This window comes from Phascolarctos cinereus, unplaced genomic scaffold (assembly GCF_003287225.1).
Source record: "Phascolarctos cinereus isolate Bilbo 61053 unplaced genomic scaffold, phaCin_HiC Scaffold_7;HRSCAF=346, whole genome shotgun sequence".
Classification (NCBI taxonomy): domain Eukaryota; kingdom Metazoa; phylum Chordata; class Mammalia; order Diprotodontia; family Phascolarctidae; genus Phascolarctos; species Phascolarctos cinereus.
In genome coordinates this window covers 185,183,469-185,208,735 of record NW_027556180.1, presented here as the reverse complement: position 1 = coordinate 185,208,735, position 25,267 = coordinate 185,183,469, and the positions used below count along the sequence as shown (strand labels likewise).

General features: G+C 34.6%; 1 protein-coding gene across 1 annotated transcript in view; it reads left to right on the top strand.

Annotated features, from left to right (window-relative positions):
• Nucleotides 1-25,267, top strand: part of ROBO1 (roundabout guidance receptor 1) — a 480,872-nt gene that overhangs the window by 419,670 nt on the left and 35,935 nt on the right. Inside the window, exons 19-23 of the mRNA XM_078147422.1 lie at nt 918-944; nt 2,391-2,433; nt 8,315-8,469; nt 22,137-22,472; nt 24,836-24,943. Of these exons, the coding sequence (XP_078003548.1) occupies nt 918-944; nt 2,391-2,433; nt 8,315-8,469; nt 22,137-22,472; nt 24,836-24,943 (669 nt within the window). The remainder of the gene's footprint in view (nt 1-917; nt 945-2,390; nt 2,434-8,314; nt 8,470-22,136; nt 22,473-24,835; nt 24,944-25,267) is intronic.

Here is a 25,267-nt window from a genome sequence, read left to right as displayed (position 1 = left end):
CTCTATGAAATGACATGGAAATTGCTCTAGTGTCATGCAGCATACAGAGGGAGTGTGAGATGATAGAAAGAGTGAGGGAGGCAAGGGCTGCCACTTTTCAGGTTTGCAGTTCAATTTCAGGCATTATTGATTAGATTAAGATTTATAACTCTAGAAAGAGAGTAAAGATTTTCAGAGGGGTAGTATTATTCCATTGTTAGACTGTCATGTGCAGGAGATTACACTTATATATGTATACACACACACATACACGTATTTTGAGAGAAAGAGACAGGTATACAGACTCAGAGAGTTTTTAAATATGAAGTGCAGAAAATGCAGTTTTGAGTCTCCTAAGCTTTGGTCCATCCAGGATTTTTCCATAATGACAAAATAAACAATTGGAAATGTAGCATTTGCACTGCTTCTATAATGAGATGTAAGACATTTCTTGTTGAAGTTACTCAAAAGGAAACAGTTCAATTTTGTGGTTGCCTTTGTTCCTATGATCGCTATTTTCTAAGTCCTTAATGATCATTTACTGATCTGTAGATAAGGTTGAAGCAGGACCTTGCTAATACTTGTTCAAGAATCCATCATCCAGTGTTTTGGAATGATTAATAGTTTAGGATTCTTGTTTGTACTAAGACTATGGGCAAAATGTGTTCCTAAATGGTGGGTCATTCACAGGCTAACTCAGCTCTGTTCCTCTCCTGAGTGTACTACCATGTCAGCTACTTCAATATGGTACCTTTACAGGCAGGCTTCTTTTTTAACCACAAATTTCGTCTTATTCATCTATCAATGTGACAGAACTACTGGCCTAGTTATTTACATTTGTTTTATGTTCAGCTGTCTGCTCGATTTATACTAATGTGATATGTTCCCCTTCTCTCTTCAGCTTAATAACTGGTTTATATTTTGTTTTGATTTTTCAGTCCCGTCTTTTACCTTCACACCAACAGGTATATATTTGCACTTACCCTCACCCTGTCCTTTGTTAGTTTTGCATGTGATGTACTATTATGTTGCCCTTTTTCTAGTATAACCAACCATGCTGCTATGAGGAAGAATGAAAAAGACTTAAAATCAAGTACTTTATTTGATAGTAGCAGACAGGCATGTGTTTGAACAGAAATATTAGGCATTGCTTTTCATCTGTTTTATAGATTTATTTATTCATGACTTCACATTGCATCTTACTATTTGTTTGCACTGTTTTTATTAGAGACACACAATGTTTCTACCCCAAGCATGATTTAACATGTTAATAATCCTTTGATTATTTTCTGACTTCATTCTTTTCTTCAACTTGAACTTGGTAGATTTTTCAAACATAAATTTCCCTTCTGTATAATTCTCTGCTATAAAATAAACTTTTTAAAAGAAGTAAATTGTAATATACAGCATACTTGGAGAATAAAGCTTTCCATTTTCTTGGGTCAAGATCCTGATAATCATGTCTATTCTGTTTATTTGGTAGAGGGTCTTCTTCTTTCATTTTACCATTAGCAAAAGACTTACCTGTGATATTACCTTCTACATTTTAATCTGGTTATTGTAATCACTGGGAGCAGTTATCTCTCCTTTGCAGGCTTCTAGCTAGGAGTTCTTGTAAGGGTGAGAATTTGGCAGATTTTAAAAACACATTTCTAAAAAGAAAATGCGTAGCTGTTGAATCTATCAGGATTTGCAGTGAAGCTTATCTTTTTAACTCCTTGCCTAGCTGACTATGTGTAACTTTTAAGAATAAATAAATAAAGTAAGTTTAAAGCATCTATTCGGCTCTTGCCTTCAGAAAGCTAGCTTTTTTTGTTCTTCTATTTTATTTAAAAATGCTTTGGATGGTGTACATAGGTGTAACAGTAATTAACCTGAGTTATATAAATCACAAATGACTAGCAGTGTCACTTATATTTGCATACTAGATTTTTTCTTCTTTTTGATGGTTATCTTTACTATTACTGTGGTACTTTTTCAATATGTCATAGCCATTATTTCTTCTTACAGCTTTTTTTTTTTAACAGAGTTCAGTTTTCCAAATAAAATCACAGATTGACTAGTTTTAACATAAAATTATGCATGAAATGGAATTATAACTTATATCAGGAGGTTGGTGTGGAGATATATACTTGATATTTAGTATTTTATGAAATAATAAATGAACAAATGAAATCTGTTTTCAGTCTTGATGGCACATTTAGGAAAATGGTTGTTTCCTAAAATCATTGTCATAGCTTAAAAATAAATGAATTTCTCTAGAAAGTTGTTTTGTCCTACTTGAGAATATTATCATTAGACTACTTCATAGAAAAAAGAAAATAATTCTCTTTTAGAACGTATTCATAAATGCGTTGTTTTCAATATCTAATATGACTATTAATTAATTCCTTTCTTTTGCAATATTCTAGTAACTTATCAGAGAGGAGGCGAAGCAGTGAGCAGTGGAGGCAGGTAATTACATTGTTTCTTTTAGATTTTTAAGGAGCAGGAAATAAATCTCATTGTATTGAATTGAGGTTTATTAAGCATAAATGATGTATCTTAAGGAAGGAAAATACAGAATCAATATTTTCTTAATTTTGGTACTATCTCACAAGTTTAGCTAAATGTGAGAATTTGATTCATATCTTTTAACAATAGGCTACGTGGTTTCCCTTCTATGATCAAATTGAACTCTTTTAACCTAGTTGCTATGATTGGAACCAGTGTGTTTTTGGGAAATGAACACCAGAGGGAGCACGTTAACTAGAGAAAGAAAAGACTTGCTGATTTAACAGATGATTAAAGACATTAAAGTAATTAAGTGGTGGCATTTATTGAGATTAACAAATATAGTTGTTTCATAGATACTACAAAATAAAAATAATTTCATTGAGAAATCTACTTGACACAGTAGCAGCTTGTAACTTTTTGTAGTTCTGTTCTGGCTTTGTAAAACAATAAACCATCGCTTGAAATAAGTGATGTAAAAAAGGAAAAATTCAGGGTAGCTTAATAGTGAAAAATCTTTATTCTATAAACATCTAGATAGAGCTGAAACTGAATCTAAAACATAAATATTTTGGGTCATCAATTGTTGTGATGTTTGACTCGACCGGAGTGATAAAAAGCCACCTGTCCATGACTTTCCAGTGTAAAAGATAATTTTAAGAAAACAAAAAGTTTATGCCATATCTAGTTTAGGATATGCAAACAAAACTAAACTGTACTGAAGCTTCCACATAAAACCTACTTTCTATTTGAACCATTTATAAAAGAGCACCCAGAAAATAGAGAAGCAGTATAGAGTATTTGGCATAAACACAGATCTCTGGGATAGAAATACAGGGTTCTTTGCTGTGCTATACCTATTTATCTTATTATCATGAGGGTGGTGGTTCTTTTTAAAGATTACTTTTTTTTGGTTCCCGATTAATTTAATTCAGGAATTAAAACTGGACACCTTTTTGTATCCTTTAGAACAATCAGTGGTTTTAAGTATTCATAAAATAGCATCTGGTTTCCAGAACTTACACTTTACAAGATGCAGGCCAATGGGTTAATGTGTCTGTCTGTTTTTATTTATTTGTCTTGCCACCACTCTATCTGTTTATGTTCTGATTAAAAACCTCTGACCTGCTAACCATAATCAATCCATTGGCAAGTATTTACTCAGATACCTAATATTTGCTTTTTCATTTGGTTGTGTTTTTGGTGAAGGAGGTTTAATACCGAAGAAGTATAAAAGAGGTTCTAGATCTCAAATTTGTAATCTAATTAAAGAGAGTGCTAACAGAAGAAAATATCCAAAGTAGGACAATTTCTGTTAACATATGCAGAATTTCTAGTTCATGAATTATCCTTCTATTTACTTTTGTTTTATATATAACATTTGTATATGTGTGTATTACAGATTTGTATATCTGTAATATATCTTATATATTACTTATATATTGTGTATATCATATATCTGTAGAATTTTTAGTGTTTCAGTTAAGTTCTTCCTTCCAGGGTAAGTTAAAATATACTGAATGTAAACTAAGAAATGTACTAATTCCAAGTCCCCCAAATAATGTGAAAAGACCTGAACTCTAGGTGTCTGTAGATTTGGGTTCTAGATTTCTTTTCTGTGCTTCAATTTTCTCCTCTATAAGATGAAGTTAATAAATATTTAAAGTCTTCTTCAAATCTCTAAATTCTATAATTCCAAATGCTTTTAAAAATAAAAAAATAGGGGGTTGTTGGAAGAATTCTTTCTCACTTTATTAGTAATGGAAACTAGCTAATAGTTGTGTTTGCACTGGGGTAACAGTAGAGGTGAGTAATAATTACCCTTCATTCCCTCTCCCCTGAAATATTCTTAATTGTACCCCCAGTGGAAAAAATACATCTTAACCCTCACACTATAATATAAAGCATCAAAAGGTATAATGAGCCCGGGGAGAGGGGGAGGAACATTTTAAAAAAAAGTACTTTTCTATAGGAACAGAACAAACCAAAGCCAAAGTAGTTTCCTTAATTATCTAGGTTTTGATCAACTAAGTAAAAAGAAATATTTTAGACATAGTTGTTAAATACCCATGCTCCTTTCCTCCTTTTACATTGTAAATCACCACCAGACTACAAAGCCATGTAGATGCTAAGCTCAACAGTGTAAGGAGCCCATGGAGCTGACCTTCCTAGCTCTTTTTATTTTATATATATATATATGTGTGTGTGTGTATGTATATATATATATATATATATATATATATATATATATATATATATATATACATATCTTTACCTACATTTTCTTCCTTTGAGTAGAATATAAGTTTCTAAGTATCTGCAGATGTGTGTGTAGGTATGTATGTAAATGTGTTTGTTATGTATATGTATAAAACAGGTGTGTGCAAACATTCCTTTTCCTCTTGACATTATGGGAACAAGAGAACTCTTTATTTATAATAACATTCAAAAATGCTAGCTCTGTAAAATATAAGTAAAAGACCCGAAACCTTGGCAGAGAGGTTGGAGAACAACACTGTACAGATTCTATCAAAATGATTGGCTTCTTTTGTTGTTTGCTCTCAGTAGTAATTTTCAGTATATCAGTATACTGATGATGTGATCTGCTTCCTTAGTTTCAGACTGTATAACTACCACCAGTTTGTCAACCTTTATAGAAATTAGTCTGAAGTTGAAGTTTTTAGAGGATTGATTTGTGAACTATATTAATTTGTTTCTAAAGTTTAAAATATGAAGTTCACATTCAGAGTTCATTTAAATCTTTCTGCTTTCATCACAGCTTTACAAAAGATTATCTGAAATTAGCTTTCTCGCATGAAATCGAAGACTTCCCAAATCCTGAAACAAATGATTAGCTTTGAAATTGATATCGAAACCCAAGAATATATCTCCATATCCAATTATATCTATGTCTCTATTTATATTTTGATTTGGACATGTGATTTTATTGCTGTAGGCAATGCAAATTAAGAACTTAACTGCAATTTTCAATTCTAGAATTGCCTGCATTACTTAGTACCCTTCCCATTGTCAAATGGCTAGTACATGTTAGACATAGAACTGAGTCTAGGCCTTTCTGTCTTCGCTGACAGCCCTTTCTCCTCTACTCCTCATTGCCTTTCTAAATAGAAGGATAAATCATGAATTTGTTCATAATACTTGCAATGAGTTAGACAGATATTCTGGATGTTTCCTTGAGCATTTGAACTTTGAATTCTATAAGGAACAGAACATGTAATTTATTTTTCTATAAGACTTATTAGATTATTCCTTTTTTGTAATTGATTTAGAATTTGGCTAATTTATATTTGACCCACACTTGTGACTTTTCTCCCTCCATTATAATTTCTATGCTGACACTTTTCTTCTCTTAAGAGAAAGAAGAAAAAGGAAAATTGTTCATATGTACAATAATTGTATTGTGCAAAGCAAATACATTTTCCTCAACGTTTATAGGTTCATAAGATGTTGCATCTTGACCTGCTCTGCCCTGCTTCTAAAACACAGACACATATTATCCTGAAGACCCCAAAAACATATTTTTGTAGGAGTGTGGAACTGTAGATGTGAAACATTGACTATCATGTTAGATATTTTGATATGTTGATTATTTTCGCTGGTTCCCCCCCCCCTTTTTTCTTTTTAGGCAATTGGGGTTAAGTGACTTGCCCAGGGTCACACAGCTAGTAAGTATCAAGCAGTTGGTCTGAGGCCGGATTTGAACTCAGGTCCTCCTGACTTCGGCCGATGCTCTATCCACTGCGCCACCTAGCGGCCCCCCCCTTCACATATTTTATAAGGCTAAGGGTAGGGGAAGAAGAAAGAGGGAGACATTGGAATTGTAAATGATATAAAAATGAAAGGTGTCAGTAAAATTTATTTTAAAAAGAAAAAAAAATTAGAGCATTAGCGATCATCTAATATACATGTAATCACAAAATGTGAGGAGCTCCACAAAATAAATCTCATATTTCTCTATTAGAATGAACACGTTTTAAATATCTTGTGTTAGTGAATACACACTCATAGATAATTATGAAATTTCTATTCTGAAGTATTGATTTTATTTTGAAAATTGGTCAGAAGATAAGAGCTAGTGAGCTGTGTAACAATATTAATAGAAACTAACACATGGTACTTTGAAATTTTTAAAAGACTCGCTATAAATGAGGTAATTTCTATATTGAACTGCTTCATCTTGTGTCTTATCCTCCAAGTCAAATCTTCAGTCTGTCTTCTAATTAGTACAAATTCTAACTGTTTTAAAGGTGTTAGGTCATCTCACCACCTAGCAAGCAGATTTGGTGATTGGGTTGCCAGAAACAAATATGGTTCATTACTTTTGGATATGTAAATAACTATTTTCACAATTACTTGTTCTTAGAATGTGAGGTAGGACTAATTTGATTGCTGTTTTCTTCATATTAAAAAGATAATGAATTCCAAGACTTCATTTAAATTCCATTCTTACTTGCATAAGCACTTTGGGGAAAATCTTTAGAGAATTTCAGCATGTTTCCCCATTAAAAAAATGATATCCAAATCTAGGCATCAAATTTTGCAAGAAATGATTTGAAATGACCACCTTTTCTGTAACATCTTTTTTTTTTTTTTGAGGCAATTAGGGTTGAGTAACTTGCCCAGGGTCGCACAGGTAGTATCATGTGTCTGAGGCCAAATTTAAACTCAGGTCCTCCTGAGCCACCTAGCTGCCCCAACATCTTTCTTTTATTGACTAAACACAGAGTAGAATTCATGGAGAGAAAGATGTCAGCTTCTTATTCACAGGTTAACTGAGGAACAGTTATTTTAGATTAACAAAGAAAATAAAAACACAAAGTGTTTTTAATAGAATTTATAGCATCTGTTTATTTTTTTTGATAGCTAGTCAGAGATCATCAGCTCTTTTCACTAGATAATCCGGTGGTGTATATGTTGAAAAAGGACATTAAGAATGCCATTTTTTAATCTCTCATTTCATTCATTGGCACTGTTGATCCCAAACCTCTATTACAAAAAGAAAATATTGGGGCAGCTAGGTGGCACAGTAAATAGAGCTCTGGCCTTGGAGTCAGGAGGACCTGAGTTGAAATCCAGCGAGACACTTGAAACTTACTAGCTGCGTGACCTGGGGCAAGTCACTTAACCCCGATTGCTTCACCAAAAAGGAAAAAAAAAAGAAAACATAGTGGATGTTATTTCTTTTCTACCCTCCCCATTTAATTAAGAAGTTTTTCTATATTTATGAATGGATTTATGATATTTTGCAAGATTGTCATCAAAACATTTTGGCAAACTTTCAGAAAAATACACTGAACAAGAGAGTCAGAATGCCACAGTTCTGGATTTCTGCAGTACATTATTTTGAATGAAACATGTACTTAATATGAGGGGCCCATAGTCTTGAATAAAATGACATATTCTTTAATAAAATTTAGGGAGAAATCACATTAATAAAATACTTATTCAAATCTATCAAAAAATAAAGTACATGACCTGGGAATACAGTTTAGGCTACTAAAAACTGAAATGATATACTTGTGACAAATATTGTGGTTATGGTTTATTTAGAATGCTAATATTTATTTTAAAACCCTTTTTTCAGAAATTTTCAGAAATTCTACATAGATTTTGGCTAGGTGATCTTTCTCTATGGGCTTTCCAAATCTGAAGATCTGAAGATTCTGTGATTCGTAGAATTCTGTGATTTCATATAATGCTTTACCCAGGTCATGAACCAGCCTTTCTATAACCTCTAAGGCTAATATTGCTGTTCTATTTGCCAGGCATATATAAAAGGTGTTGTTTCTTATGCTTGTAACATTTGCATTTTTTTTTAAAGGCCAGGACTTCTCAATATCAATGAACCTGTCACTCAGCCATGGCTAGCAGATACTTGGCCCAATACTGGAAATAATCACAATGACTGCTCAATCAACTGTTGTACAGCAAGCAACGGAAACAGCGATAGCAACCTGACTACTTATAGCCGTCCAGGTTAGATACGTGGTCTTCATTCTTTATGTGTTTACAACTGGATTAAGTTGTCACTCCTATCCCCTTCACACACACACATACACATACACACACACACGCACTCACACACCCTCTTAAGGTTTTACCTGCTAAAATAAAACACCTTTATAATTTATTTCTTCTTTATTTCTTTTGTTCCTTTATTCATTATAGCAGAAGATGAAATCTATTAGGATGAATTTGAAGAGTCCATATTGTTTTGTTGTACAAGATGTTGGCTGTATTAAGTGTTTTAAATAAACTATTATTTATAGCTAAATTGTGCTTTTGTGACACACAAATTTTCAAGATACTTGACCTATATATACTTGGTTAGTCCCCAAATGCTAACTTTCAACAACGTGTGATTTATACAGTAGACTTCCTCTAGGTTTATCAATAAATATTAAGGGTAGGGATGGGATTTCTAGGCCAAGTGCCAACAGTATCGTCTTTTTACATATGTCCTCATATAATATTTCCTGTCTTCTCCATTGTATCAGGAAATACCAGGATCATAGCCCCTACATTGTCATTTCTTAAGAAAAGCACCTCCCCAGCCTCCATTTTCTTCCACTGAAGAAGCTATGCTAAGACAATGCCTCTCATCCAAACTCAGATAAGATCCTTTAATCCTTTAAGCATTTGTGATTTCGTCGCTGTAGATACTGAATCCATTGGCACAGATTTTTGATCTCTCAGTACCTTAGTAGATGGCCTTCATGCTTTGCTGTAGTTGAAAAAATCTACCACCTCATGGTCAACCCTCATGATGAAGCTCTCTCTCTTCATTTGTCCTCATATACAACCATAAAATTACATCCCTGCTCATTCTTTCCATCTTGGTGTAGGACCTGTCAGCATCTATTTCTTTTTGAGAACAAGGGGGCACCTTCATGCTACAATAACTCATTGCATTGAGATTTTATTGAGACCTGAATAAGACTATTAAGATAAAATAAATTTTAAATTGAACTTTCACTCTGTTAGTCAAGGTATTTATTAAAGACCCACTTTTTATAGTATCTAAGTGCTATGTAGATACAAGAAGTGTATATGACAAGGTCCTTGTTTTTGAAGAACTCACAACATGCTTAAATAGATAAAAATAAGACTGAGGTGACTGTATAAATTGTTGTGCTGTGTCTAATTGATAAATGTCATGGTCGAAATAAAACTTGAATCAGACCTGAAAAGTTCTATAGAATCTAGATTTTTACTCAGTTTTAACTCCAAGATTTTTAGTGAACTCCTCTACTCTTACAGTAAAATGTGTAGTAAGAGGTCTTTGAAATGAAAAATTTTTTTTCATTTTTATTTTTTTAATATAAATTTATTTATTTTTAGTTTCCAACATTCCCTTCCACAGGTTTTTGAGTTCCAAAATTTCACCCCATCTCCCCCCTCCCCCCACCCCAAGATGTCATGCATTCTGAATATCCCTTCCCCTACTCTGTCCTCTCTTCTATCTCTCTCCCCTTCTCTTATCCCCTTCCCCTTCTATTTTCCTGTAGGGCAGGATAGACTTCTGTACCCCATTTCCTATATTTATTTCCCAGTAGCATGTGAAAACATTGTTTAAAACTTTAGGTTTCAAATTTTCTCTCTTCCTCCCTCCCCACCTACCCTCATTGAAAAGGCAAGCAACTCAATATAAGTTGTACATGTGCAGTTATGCAAAACACGTCCATAGTAGACATGTTGTGAAAAACTAACTCTATTTCCCTTAATCCTATCCTGCCCTCCCATTTATTCTATTCTTTCTTTTGACCCTGTCTCTCCTCAGAAGTATTTACTTCTGATTAACCCCTTTCCCAATCTGCCCTCCTCTCTATCATCCCCCTGCTCTCTTGTCCCCTTTCCCCCCTATTTTCCTGTAGGGTAAGACAGATTTCCATACCCAATTGAATGTGTATGTTATTCCCTCCTTAAGCCAAATCCTATGAGAATAAGATTCACTCATTCCCTCTCACCTTCCCCTGTTTCCCCTTCCACTGTAAGAGACTTTTCTGTTGTTTTTTTTTGTGAGATAATTTACCCCATTCTACCTCTCCCTTTCTTCTTCTCCAAGTATAATCCTCTCTCATCCCTTAATTTTATTCTCCAGATATGACCCCTTAATCTTCAACTCACCCTGTGCCCTCTATCTATCTATCTACATATACATACATATAATTTTTTTCCTCCAACTACCCTGATACTGACAAAGGTCTCATGAGTTATAAATATCATCTTTCCATGCAGGAATGTAAACAGTTCAATCTTAATAAGTCTCTTATGATTTCTCTTTCCTGTTTACCTCTTCATGTTCCACTTGAGTCCTGTATTTGAAAGTCAAATTTTCTATTCAGCTCTGGTCTTTTCATCAAGAATGCTTGAAAGTCCTCTATTTCACTGAATGACCATTTTTTCCCCTGAAGGATTATACTCAGTTTTGCTGGGTAGGTGATTCTTGGTTGTAATCCTATCTCCTTTGCCCTCGGAATATTATATTCCATGCCCTGCGGTCCTTTAATGTAGAAGCTGCTAAATCTTGTGTTATCCTGATTGTGTTTCCACAGTACTTGAACTGTTTCCTTCTGGCAGCTTGTAATATTTTCTCCTTGACCTGGGAACTCTGGAATTTGGCTACAATATTCCTAGGAGTTTTCCTTTGGGGATCTCTTTCAGGAGGAGATCTGTGGATTCTTTCAATTTCTATTTTGCCCTCTGGTTCTAATATATCAGGGCAGTTTTCCTTGATAATTTCTTGAAAGATGATGTCTAGGCTCTTTTTTGATCATGGCTTTCAGATAGTCCAATAATTTTTAAATTCTCTCTCCTGGATCTATTTTCCAGGTCAGTTGTTTTTCCAATGAGATATTTCACATGTTTTCTAATTTTTCATTCTTTTGGATTTGTTCTACTGTGTCGTGATTTCTCATAAAGTCACTATCTTCCAATTGCTCTATTCTAATTTTTAAGGAAGTATTTTCTTCAGTAAGCTTTTGGACTTCCTTTTCCATCTGGCCAATTTTGCTTTTTAGGGCATTTTTCTCCTCATTGGCTTTTTGGATCTCTTTTGCCATTTGGGTTAGGCTATTTTTTAAGGTGTTATTTTCTTCAGTATTTTTTTGGGTCTCCTTTAGCATCACTCTCAGTTTTTCCTCTACTTCTCTAACTTGCTTCTCAAAATCGTTTTTGAGCTCTTCCATGGCCTGGGACCAATTCATATTTTTCTTGGAGGCTTTGGATGTAGGGGCTTTGACTTTGTTGTCTTCTTCTGGTTGTATATTTTGGTCTTCTTTTTCACCAAAGTAAGATAATATAGTCTGACTCTTTTTGCCTGCTTGCTCATGATCCCAGCCAATTACTTGAGTTTTAAACTCTTTGTTAAGGTAAATCTGCTTCCAATGTGGAGAATGTACTGTCCCAAGCTTGGGGTTTGTACAGCTGTTTTCAGAGATACTTGTAGGGACCTGTAAATTTTCAGTTCTTCCAAGGTGGTATGATAAGGGGCAAGGTGTTTACTCCTTTCCTGGCCTGCGACTACAAGTACTCCTTTCTGTCCTGTAACTGTGAGGAGGGGCTCCTCTCCACATCACTACAAGCTCCACCAAGCCAGCGCTCCTCCTCACCCCAGCACCACTGCCCAGAACTGTGGCCCAGATCCAAACACGGGCAAAGCAAGAGATTCCTGCCTCAGCACTGGCAAAGAGATCCCTGCAATCCCTCTCTGATCAGCCACATTCCCCCTCAGTCTGTGGGCCGGAAGCTCGGGAAGCAGCTGCCCCCCCACAGGGCACGCTCTTGGGGAATGGAGCTGAAACCCCGCCTTCCTTTCTCAGCACCGACAGAAACAGACTTTTCCCACTGACCTTCTAATTTGTCTTTGGCATTGGTGGATTGAGGAGTCTGGAAACCTCCACAGCTGCCCGAGATTCAGTCCTCTGAGGCCTGCTCCAGGTTTGCTGCAGCCTGCGTGCCCACGCTGCGGTCTGTGCACCCACGTTGTGCTGTGCTGCGCTCCCAGCCCTGTGCAACACACCTTTCTGATCAGTCATCCACTTTGTCTTGGGTTGGAAATTTGTTTCACTCTGTCTTTTTGTGGGTTCTGCTGCTTCAGAATTTGTTTAGAGCCATTTTTTATGAGTATTTGGAGAGGTTTGGAGGAGAGCTCAAGCAAGTCACTGCTTTCACTCTGCCATCTTGGCTCCGCCCCCTTCTGAAATGAAAATCTTTTCATGAATTTCTAAATGTAATTTACCAAGCTAAGCAGATTAAAATATTTCCCCATCACTCTTTATGATTTAATAAAATATATAAAGTCCAAAGCAGTTTTTAAAAGTCAACTTAAACAACATACGTTTTTATGCTTCTGCTGTTTTTAAAATTCTTGTTAGGATAGAATAGATTTCATGGAGATTAGTTATATCGAACCAATTTCTTCAATGATTGCTACTTTTCCTAAGAAAATGAATTAAAATTCAACTTTGTGATGTATAAGAAGAAATTTTTCTTTTGTTAATTATGATTCCATATGGCCCTTCAGAAAATCAAAACAAAGAAGAAAGTGTTATCACTTCTACTTGAAAAGAAAGAAGAACAGGATATGGAAATAGAAAAAGTAGAAGCACTTTTACTACAGAACTTGTACATTAAAAGAGGAAAGTGAAATGAAGAAAGTATTTATATGAAGTTGCATACTGAAAATAACAGTGCATGTAAATTTAAAATATAAAGAAAAATATGCCATTCTGAAGATATAGTCAACTCTACAAAAGCATCTGCCAAAGCCAGGTTTTTCCTTCTGTCCTCCAGGATACCCTTCCTGTAACCATCCATCCTTAGGCCATTTTCTTAAAGATTTTGTAGGGATGAGAAAGTAAGCATATGAGTCTGTAATGATGCCTTAACTTGTCCTCTTCTGAAAAAAACAAACAAAACATTACTGACCTTTCCTATTCTTTTGAAGCTTTGACATAGCTAGTCTTAAACATTGCATAACTCCTATCAAACAGATGGACACAGGGTAATGAATGCTTTGTTCATAGAGTCTTTAATAGACTGCCTTAAAGGAGAACACTCACATTGACAGAATCACAAATCCTTGAAATATTGCCGTAGGACATATATCTGTTGTTTGTATTTTGTCAGGCCCACCAATTTTTTTTCTGACATCTCAGGTGCCATTGGTTCTTCTTCATACAGCAAATCAGATCAAGAAGTAGTAGGATTAAAGTGTATTTTCTTCATCCTAATGATCAAAACAGATTGTTATGAATTCTCACTTCATATATTGTTTATAGAGTACAAAAATGTATTATCTCAGTAGAACAAAATGTTGCCTTAAAAGGCTCCACTCAGACAAGCTGCCTCGCCTGTCTGTGTTAAAATCATTCAGCATTCTATGACAGATATGGTGACAAAGTTAACTTTATTCAGTGATCTGTTGAGCATTAACACTCAGCAAAGAATTGTGCTTTTTAATGTCATGTAGAAAGTCTTTTTTAAGTACAGATAAAATAGCAATTCCCTGTTAAGACCAAAGTTCATTAAATTCTCCTGTTTTCAGATTTTTTGTTGCTGACTGTGTTGAGACCTGGAGCCTCCTCAGTGAAAGAGATCCAAAACCATTTGAAAGAGATTTGCCTAGGGAGGGAAGGGAAAGGAATATTCATTTTTATAGCACCTTTATGCGCTAAACACTTTACAAATATTATCTCGTTTGATCCTCACAATAACCCTGCAGCGTAGGTACTTTCATTGTCCCATTTTACAGTTGAGGCAAACATAGATTAAGTGACTTGTTCATAGTCACACAGCTAGAAAGTGTCAGGAAGACTTGAACCCAAGTCTTTCTGACTCCAGAACCAGCACTCTATCTACAGTGTAGAATGCTACAGGGAAAAACCAAAATGGGATAATGTATTTCCAGAACTGTAGCATGCGATGAAATGAACAGACCCACTGAGTTAGTCTATCATTATATAAGTGTAGGTATGGGTATATATACAAATGGACAATGAACAGGGTTAGGAATCGTTTTTTAAAAAGGAGATTAAACTAGATTACATTTGGGTAATTGTGTAGCCTTTTCAGTTATCTGAAATTGCTGGCAACTTCAAAAGTCCATCTTTTTATATATTCTTCTGTTGATGCCATGTGGTTGTAGAGCATCAACACATTATCTCAGAAGAACTAGAGAAAGGCATTGGTACATGCTGTGCATTAGTAATGCTGCACCATATGATCAACAAGGACTTGCATACAAGTTAGCATAAGACATTATCACGGACATATATAACAGGCAGAAAGGGTGAGCTTGTCATATAACAAGAATTAGAGATAACAAATGGGCTGAGGTGCTGTGTTGGCATCCTCAAAATATGAAACACACCAAAGGAAGACCTCCAGCCTTTTGGATAGATCCTCTATAGGAGATTAGGGAATCTTGGACAGGAATGGACAAGACTCACAGAGGGTGAAAAATAATTTATAGATTGTGTTTTTCCCTGTTAGAGGAAAAAAACTTCACCACCAGTGAGATCATGGCTGCATCAAATACTGAAAATGTATTCAAAACAAAATTAAATTACCAAAATCACGTGCAGCATTTGTTAATATTTCTAAAGCAGTAAACATCTGAACACCGTGATCAGAAATAGTTATCATTGACAGAGAGCCAGCAAAATCAAGAAACACCTTTTCTGTTTTATAATTGAATGTTCACAAAGTAAAGTGAAAAATGTATTCAATTCTTTCCTTATATAGCTTTTATTCTTCCATCTTTAGTAATTCCCAAAATTACTTCTACTGTAAAATTAATTATTGTGATAAAGATGACTTGTTAAATTTGGCATTACATATTGAAGGTACAAATGGATGAGGCAAGATGCATTATTTTAATTAGTATTGGTTTTATTTTTCTGTTATAAAAGTATCTTTGTTTACCACAGAATTTTATTATGAATATTTATAAGATTTTACTTTAACATTTCAAAATTTAGGCTTTAAATTGTTCCAAATTTGTCATTAAGTTGAGAGTTGGTTAATTATTAGTGATGCTCAATATATTAGATTTTTATTAAGTACCTACTAGTTGTAAGACAAGGTATAACTTTCTGGGAATAAAATTATGAAACAAGATATGGGTGCTGCCATCATGGAACATACAATCCCATAAAAATTACTTGAGCAATGTATTAGGAATTAAGGGAGGGAAAAAATCCATTTTTTAAAACCGTATGCCACTTTTTGCATGAATGTCCCTGGTTATTTGTTTGTTTGTTTATCTGTCTGTTTAATTATTTATTATTTGACCAGACTTGTGAATTAATTTGGCATATGGAGTTACATGTGAGAAAATTGCCTCCACCTGTATAAATCAACAAGTTTTTTGTTTTTGTTTTTGGCAGCATAGAGTTCTAAAATATTTTCTGAGATGATAAGAGATTAGTTGACTCACTCAGGGGTACACAGCCAGTATGTATCAGAGGTAGAGCTTGGATCTAGGTTATACCATCTCTCATAAATTGTTAAAAATAGTTTTTCCCCCCACCATTGTTGGTGTTTTGATATTCCAAAGAACCTGTCAATATGAATTTCTGAAATGATTAACATTATATTTAGAGAATCACAGAAGCTCAGAGTTGGAAAAGATTCTAAAAGCCATTTTCTCTAATATCAGGAAAAGAATCCCCTCTATAATATACTTGACAAGTAATTTAGCCTATGATTGAAGACCTTTGCTGAATGGAAACCTGTTTACCACCTCGTGAGCAACCATTTTTCTTCAGAGTAATTCAATTGTTAGGAAGTTGTTTTTATTTTTCCCCCCTGAAATCTGGCATAAACCACCCACACCTGTTCCTATCCTCTGGGAGCCAAACAGAATTAAGTCTAATTTAGCTTCCATATAATAGCCCTTCAACAACTTGATAGCAACTTTCATGACTTCTCAAGTCTACTTTAGGTTAAATATACTCATCTGGTCTTTGTATAAAAGATCTCCATGTCTTTCACCATTCTAGTTGCATTGCTTTGGGTGCTTATTAGCTCACCAAAGCCCAGGAGCACTCAGTGCTTTAGACATAGTTTGACTAGAATGGAATATAACAGGATTTTGTTCTCCCTAATCCTAGACACCATGCTTCTCCTAATGCGGGCTCAAATTATACATTTGGATTCCAATCAGCATCCTCCACAACGTAGGCTACACTTCTTCTTTTCCTTGAAATGTATTGAAACTAACCCTGATAGTTGATTGGAAAGAAGGAATATCAAGAGATTAAGTCCTGCTCCATTGACATGCCTTTTTGGTGGTCTGAGGTTAAAAAAAAAAAACCCACAAGAAATTCCCAACGGGTCCTTGAAGTTTGAGCAGTAGACTACCATAGAGGCAGAGAAACTGCTTTTAACCAAATCAACACTTATTTTACGTGTCAAATCCTCAATCTTCCCCATTTGGCTATGGAAACTGGTTTTTGTTAACTGTCAGGAGAACTAAATATATATCCCTCATTTTATTTTATTCTCAAATCTGAGATACCAGCCTGACCTGAGTAGCCCTGGTCTACTGCAACATATGTTATTAAATGACATTAAGCTTGAAGTTACTAATACTCCTAGATCTTTTTCATTTTAAATGCAGTCTAGCCTTTCATTTCTTATCTTTTACCTATGGAATGTTTAATTTTGCTCCTTTTTTTTAAGGTGAGACTTCATAATTATACTTATTTTGTTTTTATTTTGTTGGGTTTGACTCAAAGTTTAGCCTTTCAGGATCTTTTTTGCATTTACATTCTTTCACCTAATTAACAAGTTAGCCATCCCTCCAAGCTTCTTGTGTTTTATAAATTTGACAAGCATGTCATCTCTGTCTTTATCCAAGACATTGATAAAAATGTTAAACTGCAAGCACAGATCCCTGGGGACACTCCACTAGAGATGTCTTCCCAAGATAAAATAGCACTGTTAGTGGTTTCTCCATTTAGTTGATTACAGATTTGTATTCCATTGTGTAGCCCACATCTCTCCATTTTGTCCACAAAAATAGCTTGGTACATTTCTCAAATGATTTGTTGAAATTGAGATAAATTATATCCAGAGGATCTTCCCTATCATCTACCCATCTATTAAACACATCAGAAAAAAGAAATTGTATTACCCTGATATGACCTGTTCTTTATGAAACTTTTATGATGAGGCTTTGTGTAATTACTGTTTCCTTTTTTTTTTAGAAATTAACTGCATAACATATCCTATGTACTAAATACATACTGAAAAATAAATTCCAGAATCTTACAGGAAATCAGACTATGGTTCAGGCTGTTTCTCTTCCCTTTTCGTGGAATCAATATAGAATTTGCTTGACTCCAATCCAATCTCATTCTCCATGATTGTGACTGAGTAATCAGTTGGGCCAATTCTTTCTATAGGCAGTGATATATTTAACATGAGCCTTCCTCATCAAAGGTAAATAGGTGCTGTCATTATTGTCTTACTTATATTGAGTATTGGTACATTCTTAGCTATTTTTATTCTGTGCTTTCCATCCAATGACCATTCTCGCAGAGAAATCAGAAACAAAACAATAGTTGAACATATCTACCTTCCCTCTGTCATCTGTCTATCTACCTATCTGCTTCTCAGTTTTCTCATCTGTAAAATGGGAATAATGATGTCTATGGTTATTGCTTCACATGGTAATAGTAAGGCTCAAATGACATAGGACTAGCAGTGATCTCTCCAAGCAGTGATCCTGTACATAACTGGATCCCTTTTCTCTATTATAGATAAAAACCCAAGCCTTTTTTTGTTATTTGCTCTCCTTGCCAAGTTCAGTTCATTCAACATGCATTTGCTGGTTCCCTGTTAAATGGTAGGTACTGTACTACATGCTAAGGATACAAGTACAGAAACAAAATATTCTTTGCCCTTGTGGAATTTTGTATCTATTGAACTTTCTGACCATTAGTCTTCCTAACAGAATTCTTACCATTCTATTCATTGGTATTCATCCATGATTTCTTATCTTTACTTCCATCTTCTGTTCGTGTCTTCTATAGTCTAAATTTGTAGGTGAATTCTCAGATTTATACTGTCCTCTTTAAATACCCACTCTCCTTTTTCCCTGCTTTTTATAGCTTTTTCCATTAATGTCTTCAGAATCTTTTTTTGTGAGCTTCCCATCCCCTCTGTGTTGACTTCTCATGTAGACTACTAGGCTGTGATATCTTACTTTTTTTTTTTAACTATACCGTTTGAAATCTGCTTCCTTAAACTCTGAAGTACATATCAGACTATTCCTTTCCCTCCTTACCACAAATTCTAAGAAGGATTAATCACTTAACTCCAAGGTTCTCATTGTTTCCACCTCAGCAACCAATTCCTCCTTTATTAGTGAGAATAATATCAATTATTGAATTTTCCCCTGTTGGTTGTTCAAGCTTTCAGTGGTCAAAATTTTTGAGACAGTGTCAAGAAATCACCTGTTCTGCTTTGGACATAGAGAGAGCTCTGTCAGACATCTGGATAGTTGAAGTCCTCCATCACTATATATCTCTATATTAAGCTTGAATCAGGATGGAAGAGAGTCAGGAAGAACATAAACCTAACCCTGGGCATTCAGTAACTCAGTGACCCTGGCAAGTCACTTTATCTGTCCTCTCTATCTACCTATCTGCTTCTCAGTTTTCTCATCTGTAAAATGGGAATAATGATGTCTGTGGTTGTTGCTTCACATGGTAATAGTAAGGCTCAAATGAGATTATATTTGTAAAGTTTTTTGAAGACCTTAAAGCTTATTATTAACATTAATCATACTGTTTTCAATGAAATTCAGATGTAAGTGAACTGGAGATAAGTCATAATCCTGCTATCACTTTTTCATATTTAATGATCTGCAGTTCATTAACACAATAGCCCCATTTTAAATTGAGTATAAGTATTAGGATGTAAGCCTGCTGAGAAAGCATGTTTGGGATTTCACATGTGCCCCGTTTATTTCCTATTTCCAAGTGCTCAATAGGAGACTTCAGTGATAATATTGCATCTCTTGTTGCTATTGATTATCTTCACCCACATTCTTTTTGCCATTTTCTACCAACCTTCCTTTCCCTGAATCCTGGGTTTTCTGACATGCATTTACCTTCTTAATGAACACTTCTTTTCTAGCTCTTCTTTTACCTTTCTTTATTCTATGAATAAAATATACCCTCTTCCATAGTCACTTTTCTGTTGAGTTATGGGTCTTATTCCACCAGGAACAGCCATACCTGTAGTGTCAAATTTGCTTAATTGCATTGGAATCTCTAATTCACTTTTTTTTGTTACCTATACTTTGTACATTGTGCATAAATTGCTGATTCTTTTCTTTGATTTTATCTCCTGTAAACTTCTAAACTGCTATTCTTTCTAGCTACTCTGCATGATATTCTAATTAATCTATATGTTCTCTCTCTCTGTCTCTCTCTCTCTCTCTCTCACACACACACACACACACACACACACACACACACACCCCTACCTTTATTTCCCTTTCAATTTAATGACCTTGAAATTGGATTCATATGTATACTTCATGCCTGATCAGGAGCATGTTCTTGCTATTTTTTAAGGTATTGTCTAGAATTCAGCATCTCATTCTTGGCTATTCTCTTCTTAATCAGCTGTTGTTCACTTCTCTAATCTAACTTTCCCTTCTGATGTTCTTATGTTGTCTTGACAGCAGTGGTGGTTTTTGATGCCTTTGTCGTTAGTTGCTAAAACTAATGAAAACAGTGCCTCACCCAAGATTTCTTGATTTTTAGAAATACTTCATAAATTCCTTCTGCCATTATCATTTGTATCCACATGAATTGCCCAGAAGTGGGCAGTAGTCATCCAATTTGACAAGTTATGGAAAGTTCTCAGTCACTTTCTGGTTACCTGCCCCAAAAAGCAACAGGTTTTTTTTTGTATTATTATTATTAGACATCCCTTGACAAGGAGTTCCCTCTGTGGCAAAGTGCCCTCTCATTTGGAAAACTTGCAAAAAAATTTTAAACCTCCTGACTAATACTTATGTTGCTTTGTCAAATATTATTAAGTCCCTTTTATCTTTGTTTAGAGATAGAGATTCATTCACAAGTTCTAATCTTTGTCTAGTGAAATAATCTTTTTTGTGAGTTTCCTTTTTAATTTTTTCCCAATTAGCACGTCCCCCCCACTGAACAGCAGCAGCAAAACAACATAACGTATGTTATATGGTTAAGCAAAAAAAATTTCCACATTGGCCATTTCCTTTTTTTTTAACATAAATTTATTTATTTTTAGTTTTCAACATTCACTTCCACAAGATTTTGAGTTCCAAATTTTCACCCCATCTCACCCCTCCCCCCACCCAAGATGGCATGCATTCTGAATATCCCTTCCTCTACTCTGTCCTCTCTTCCATCTCTCTCCCCTTCTCTTATCCCCTTCCCCATCTATTTTCCTGTAGGACAGGACAGACTTCGGTATCCCATTTCCTGTATTTCTTATTTCCCAGTAGCATGTGAAAACATTTTTTTTAGAACATATGTTTTTAACACTTTAGGTTTCAAATTTTCTCTCTTCTTCCCTCCCCACCTACCCTCATTGAAAAGGCAAGCAACTCAATATAGATTATACATGTGCAGTTATGCAAACACTTCCATAGTGGACATGTTGTGAAAAACTAACTCTATTTCCCTTAATCCTTTCCTGCCCTCCCATTTATTCTATTCTTTCTTTTGACCCTATCCCTCCTCAGAAGTATTTACTTTCTCAATCTGCCCTCCTCTCCATCATCCCCCTGTTCTCTTGTCCCCTTCAACATTGGCCATTTCCAAAAACATATGTGTCAGCCGACATCTCTGTTAGGAGGTGGTTCATGCTTCGTATTTGGTCCTCTAGTATCTTGCTTTGTCAATCCATTGATTCTAAAGTCTTTTAAACTTAATGCTTCTTCTATATTGTCATTATGTAAGTTTTATTCCTAGTTCTGCTTACTTTACTCTGCAGCAATTTATAGAGGTCTTTCCAGTTTCTTCTGAAATTGTCCATTGTATAATTTCTCAGGGCACAAAATGTTTCATTACATTCCTCAACCGTAATTTGTTTAACCATTCCCCAATAGGTTGTGGTACTCTTTTAGTTTCCAGTTTTTTGTTACTATGAAAAGAGCTTTTATTCGTTTTCGGTGTTTGTCTCTTTTTTCTACAGGCTTCACAACCAACTGGATCATAATCAACAATTTAAGCTTAATACAACTTAAGTTTTTATTGTATGATTCCATCAGCATTGGTATTGGTAACATTGCAAAAATGAGACAGTTTTAAATAGGAATGTACTTTTTAATGTCTAACAGAAGTTCAGGGACTGTTACTGGGCTTCTTTTCCCTGTTCTCTTGGCCTTTTTCATGTGCCTTAAAATAAATAGGAAGTCTGTTTTTTTGCTTTTCTTTGTATCCTCAGTGCTTAATACAGTTCTGGTACATGGTAAATCTATAACTGACTTACAGACTTTTTAATTACAATTCCATTACTGTTTCATGGAAATAGTATCACTATGGTACACAGAGCCATTTGTAAAAGGTAGTGCCCCTAAGGATATGTGCCTATAACCCAAGGGAATAACCTTTTCTTTTTCTTTCCCTGTGGTTTAGCTGATTGTATAGCAAATTACAACAACCAGCTGGATAACAAACAAACAAATCTGATGCTGCCTGAGCCTACCGTGTATGGTGACGTGGACCTGAGCAACAAGATCAATGAAATGAAAACCTTCAATAGTCCAAACCTGAAGGATGGCCGATTTGTTAATGCATCAGGGCAGCCCACTCCTTATGCCACCACTCAGCTCATCCAATCAAACATCAGCAACAACATTAACAATGGCAGTGGAGATTCCAATGAGAAACACTGGAAACCCTCTAGTCAGCAAAAGCAGGAAGTGGCTCCTATTCAGTATAACATTATGGAGCAAAACAAATTAAACAAAGGTGAAGAGTTTTGCTTCTCCTTCCATCTTTTTTTATTTCACATGCTTACCCCTTTGACCACTCCAGATTGAAACTAGCAAGTGTAGACTTCTTGTGTTAATAGACTTTTCTATTTCATGAGTTTCAAAATTACCACTTACCAGTGTCAAAGAGTTAATTAGCAGTACAACGGCCTTTGAAGATTGAATTTATTGTAGCAAATAAGCAGCTATAGTGGAATTAAATAAAATATTTTCATATGGATTTGAGATTAAAATTAATAGTCAATAAAATTGGTGAGGACAATCTTATTTATATGACAGGTGTACAACAGTCAAAACACCTCACATTTTAAATAGACCATCTTATTTTCACTCACAGATGGAAGATAATTACTTTTACATAGTCATATAAACTAATGGCATTTTGATATATAACTAAAGAGAAGTATTTAAATTAAATCTGAATTGATAAAGTGGTTCCATCAATTGCATTCCTACTATATCATGTATTCATTCACTAGACTAAATATAGTACACAGTTCTAGAAACTAAATAAGCCTAGCCTATCTATCCCTCAGTAGATCATATGAGCATAGATTTAAAGATAGAAGGGACTTTAGACTCTATCCAGTCCCACACCCTAATTTTACAGTTGAGAAAATTGGGGCCAGAAAAATTAATGGATTGCCCTAGGTCACACTGGCAGAACTAGGATTTGAACCCACATCCTTTGACGCCAAACTCAGAATTTTTTTTTTACTGTATCATGCCATTTGATTGAAGTATGTCAGTGTACAAGCTAAAAATAAATTGAATTTTTGCATTAACATAGAGCAAGGAAATATTTTTAATCTACAAAAAAGGTTTTTGTAATCTAATATGCTAATTAGAAGAGAGAGGTATTTGATTTCTTATTGATCCTTTACCTAGCAGGTTTAGTAAACTAATTTGCAAAGATATAACCCTAGGGAAAAAATTGTTATAATTTTACGTATTTTGAGAAGGCACAGACATTTTGGGAGTATGTATGTGTTCAAAGAAATTCAATAGTTTATTGTAGATACTTGATTGAATACACTTACTTTCTTCAAAATGAAATCTTGAGCGTGGACAAGATATTCCAAAAGAAAATTCCCATCAATCAATCGATCTAAAAGCAATTTGTTTACTATGTGAGAGTCACTGTGCTCAGCACTGGGGATACAAACAAAGATAAAAACACTTCCTGCCTTCAGTGAGCTCATATTCTAATGAAAGAAACAAATATGTAAATAGCTACATGCAAGGTATGTAGAGAGTAGATGGGAAGTAATTCTGAAGAAAGAGGAGCTAAAATCAGCAATTTTATACACCAAGTATTCTTTGTAAGCATAAGCATTTTATTTTTTCTTATTAATTTGATGTTTTAACTTTGAAATGAGAAAGGTCTTTTATTTAACTTTAAGGCCCAAGCAAATGCTGCATCTTTCAAATTTAAGGCATTAGGACTTCCTAATGATAACTCAGTAAAATGCTTTTATATATTTTTTAAAGACCTTTTGAAAGCAATTTTCACTGGCAGTCCCTTGCATATTTAAAAGTGTTGATTTATTGTTTATATGCCATAAAAACATGTGGTATGAAGTGCTGTAAAATAAACTAGAATGCAACCAGATTGACAAAACTATTACCAATTACATTCAATTGTTGAATTAAGCATTGGCTTTGTTCCCCTCCATGCTGATACTTTCATAATGCTTTTTGTTCTGTTTTGTTTTTGTTTTTTATCAGATGGGGTTCCAATGCTTAAGTGTTCTGTGTTTTTATATGCCATCGTATTCTTTTGATACCTTTCAGATTTATTGTTTTTTAGATCAAAATGTTACTGACTATTCTTTTTTTTTATTTGAAGGAGAACAGTCATGAATTTCCCAACATCCTATTGTTACATGAACTGATTTTGTCTAATAATTGCATTTTACTAAATAAAAAGGAAATTAATGCTTTGTACTTTATGCAAAACACGTACATACTTGAAAGGGGAAAACGATTTATTTAATATTGCTAGATACAATGGAAATTCGTCATAGAGACGGGAAATGTTCTTAAGGTCAATAAGAAGCCTGAAGAATTTAGGAATGATTCATATATATGTGTGTGTATGTGTATGTATACACATTTATACACACATTTATATATGTATCTACATGTCTATTGTATCAATATTTGATAGCTTTTTGTGGGAATCTGAATTGTTTCAGATTCTGAAAATCTGATTGTAAAAAATGAGATAAGAAAAGCATAAAGATTTAAATTTTTTTATTATTTAGGTAATAGCAAAAGTCTATATAAAATAACTCATGGGGAAACTAACATTATTTGAATTTGTTGTTAAACCTATAGATTACCGAACGAATGATACCATCCCACCAACTATTCCATACAATCAGTCTTATGACCAAAATACAGGGGGCTCCTATAATAGTTCAGATCGAGGCAGTAGTACATCTGGTAAGTACCAATCCTTCCTCCTCCCCCTTCTTCCCCCCCAATTAAGAGTATCCTGTATTTTTTTTCCAATGATGACATATTAAAAATTCTAAGCAAGTAAGAGTAGTTAATAATAAGACATTGTATCATGAATTAAGATTTATAAAGTGCCTTCCTCAAAGCAATGCAAGTATTATTGCAGAAGGGGAAAAAAAAGACTGAAGTGAACTGATTTGATACTGTAAAATATCAGAACTGTGGTTCAAACCCCTTTCAAATTTAGCCCTTTTTTCATAAGAACATGTGCCTCTACTTTTTATATAAATTAATAAAGGCCTGAAACTT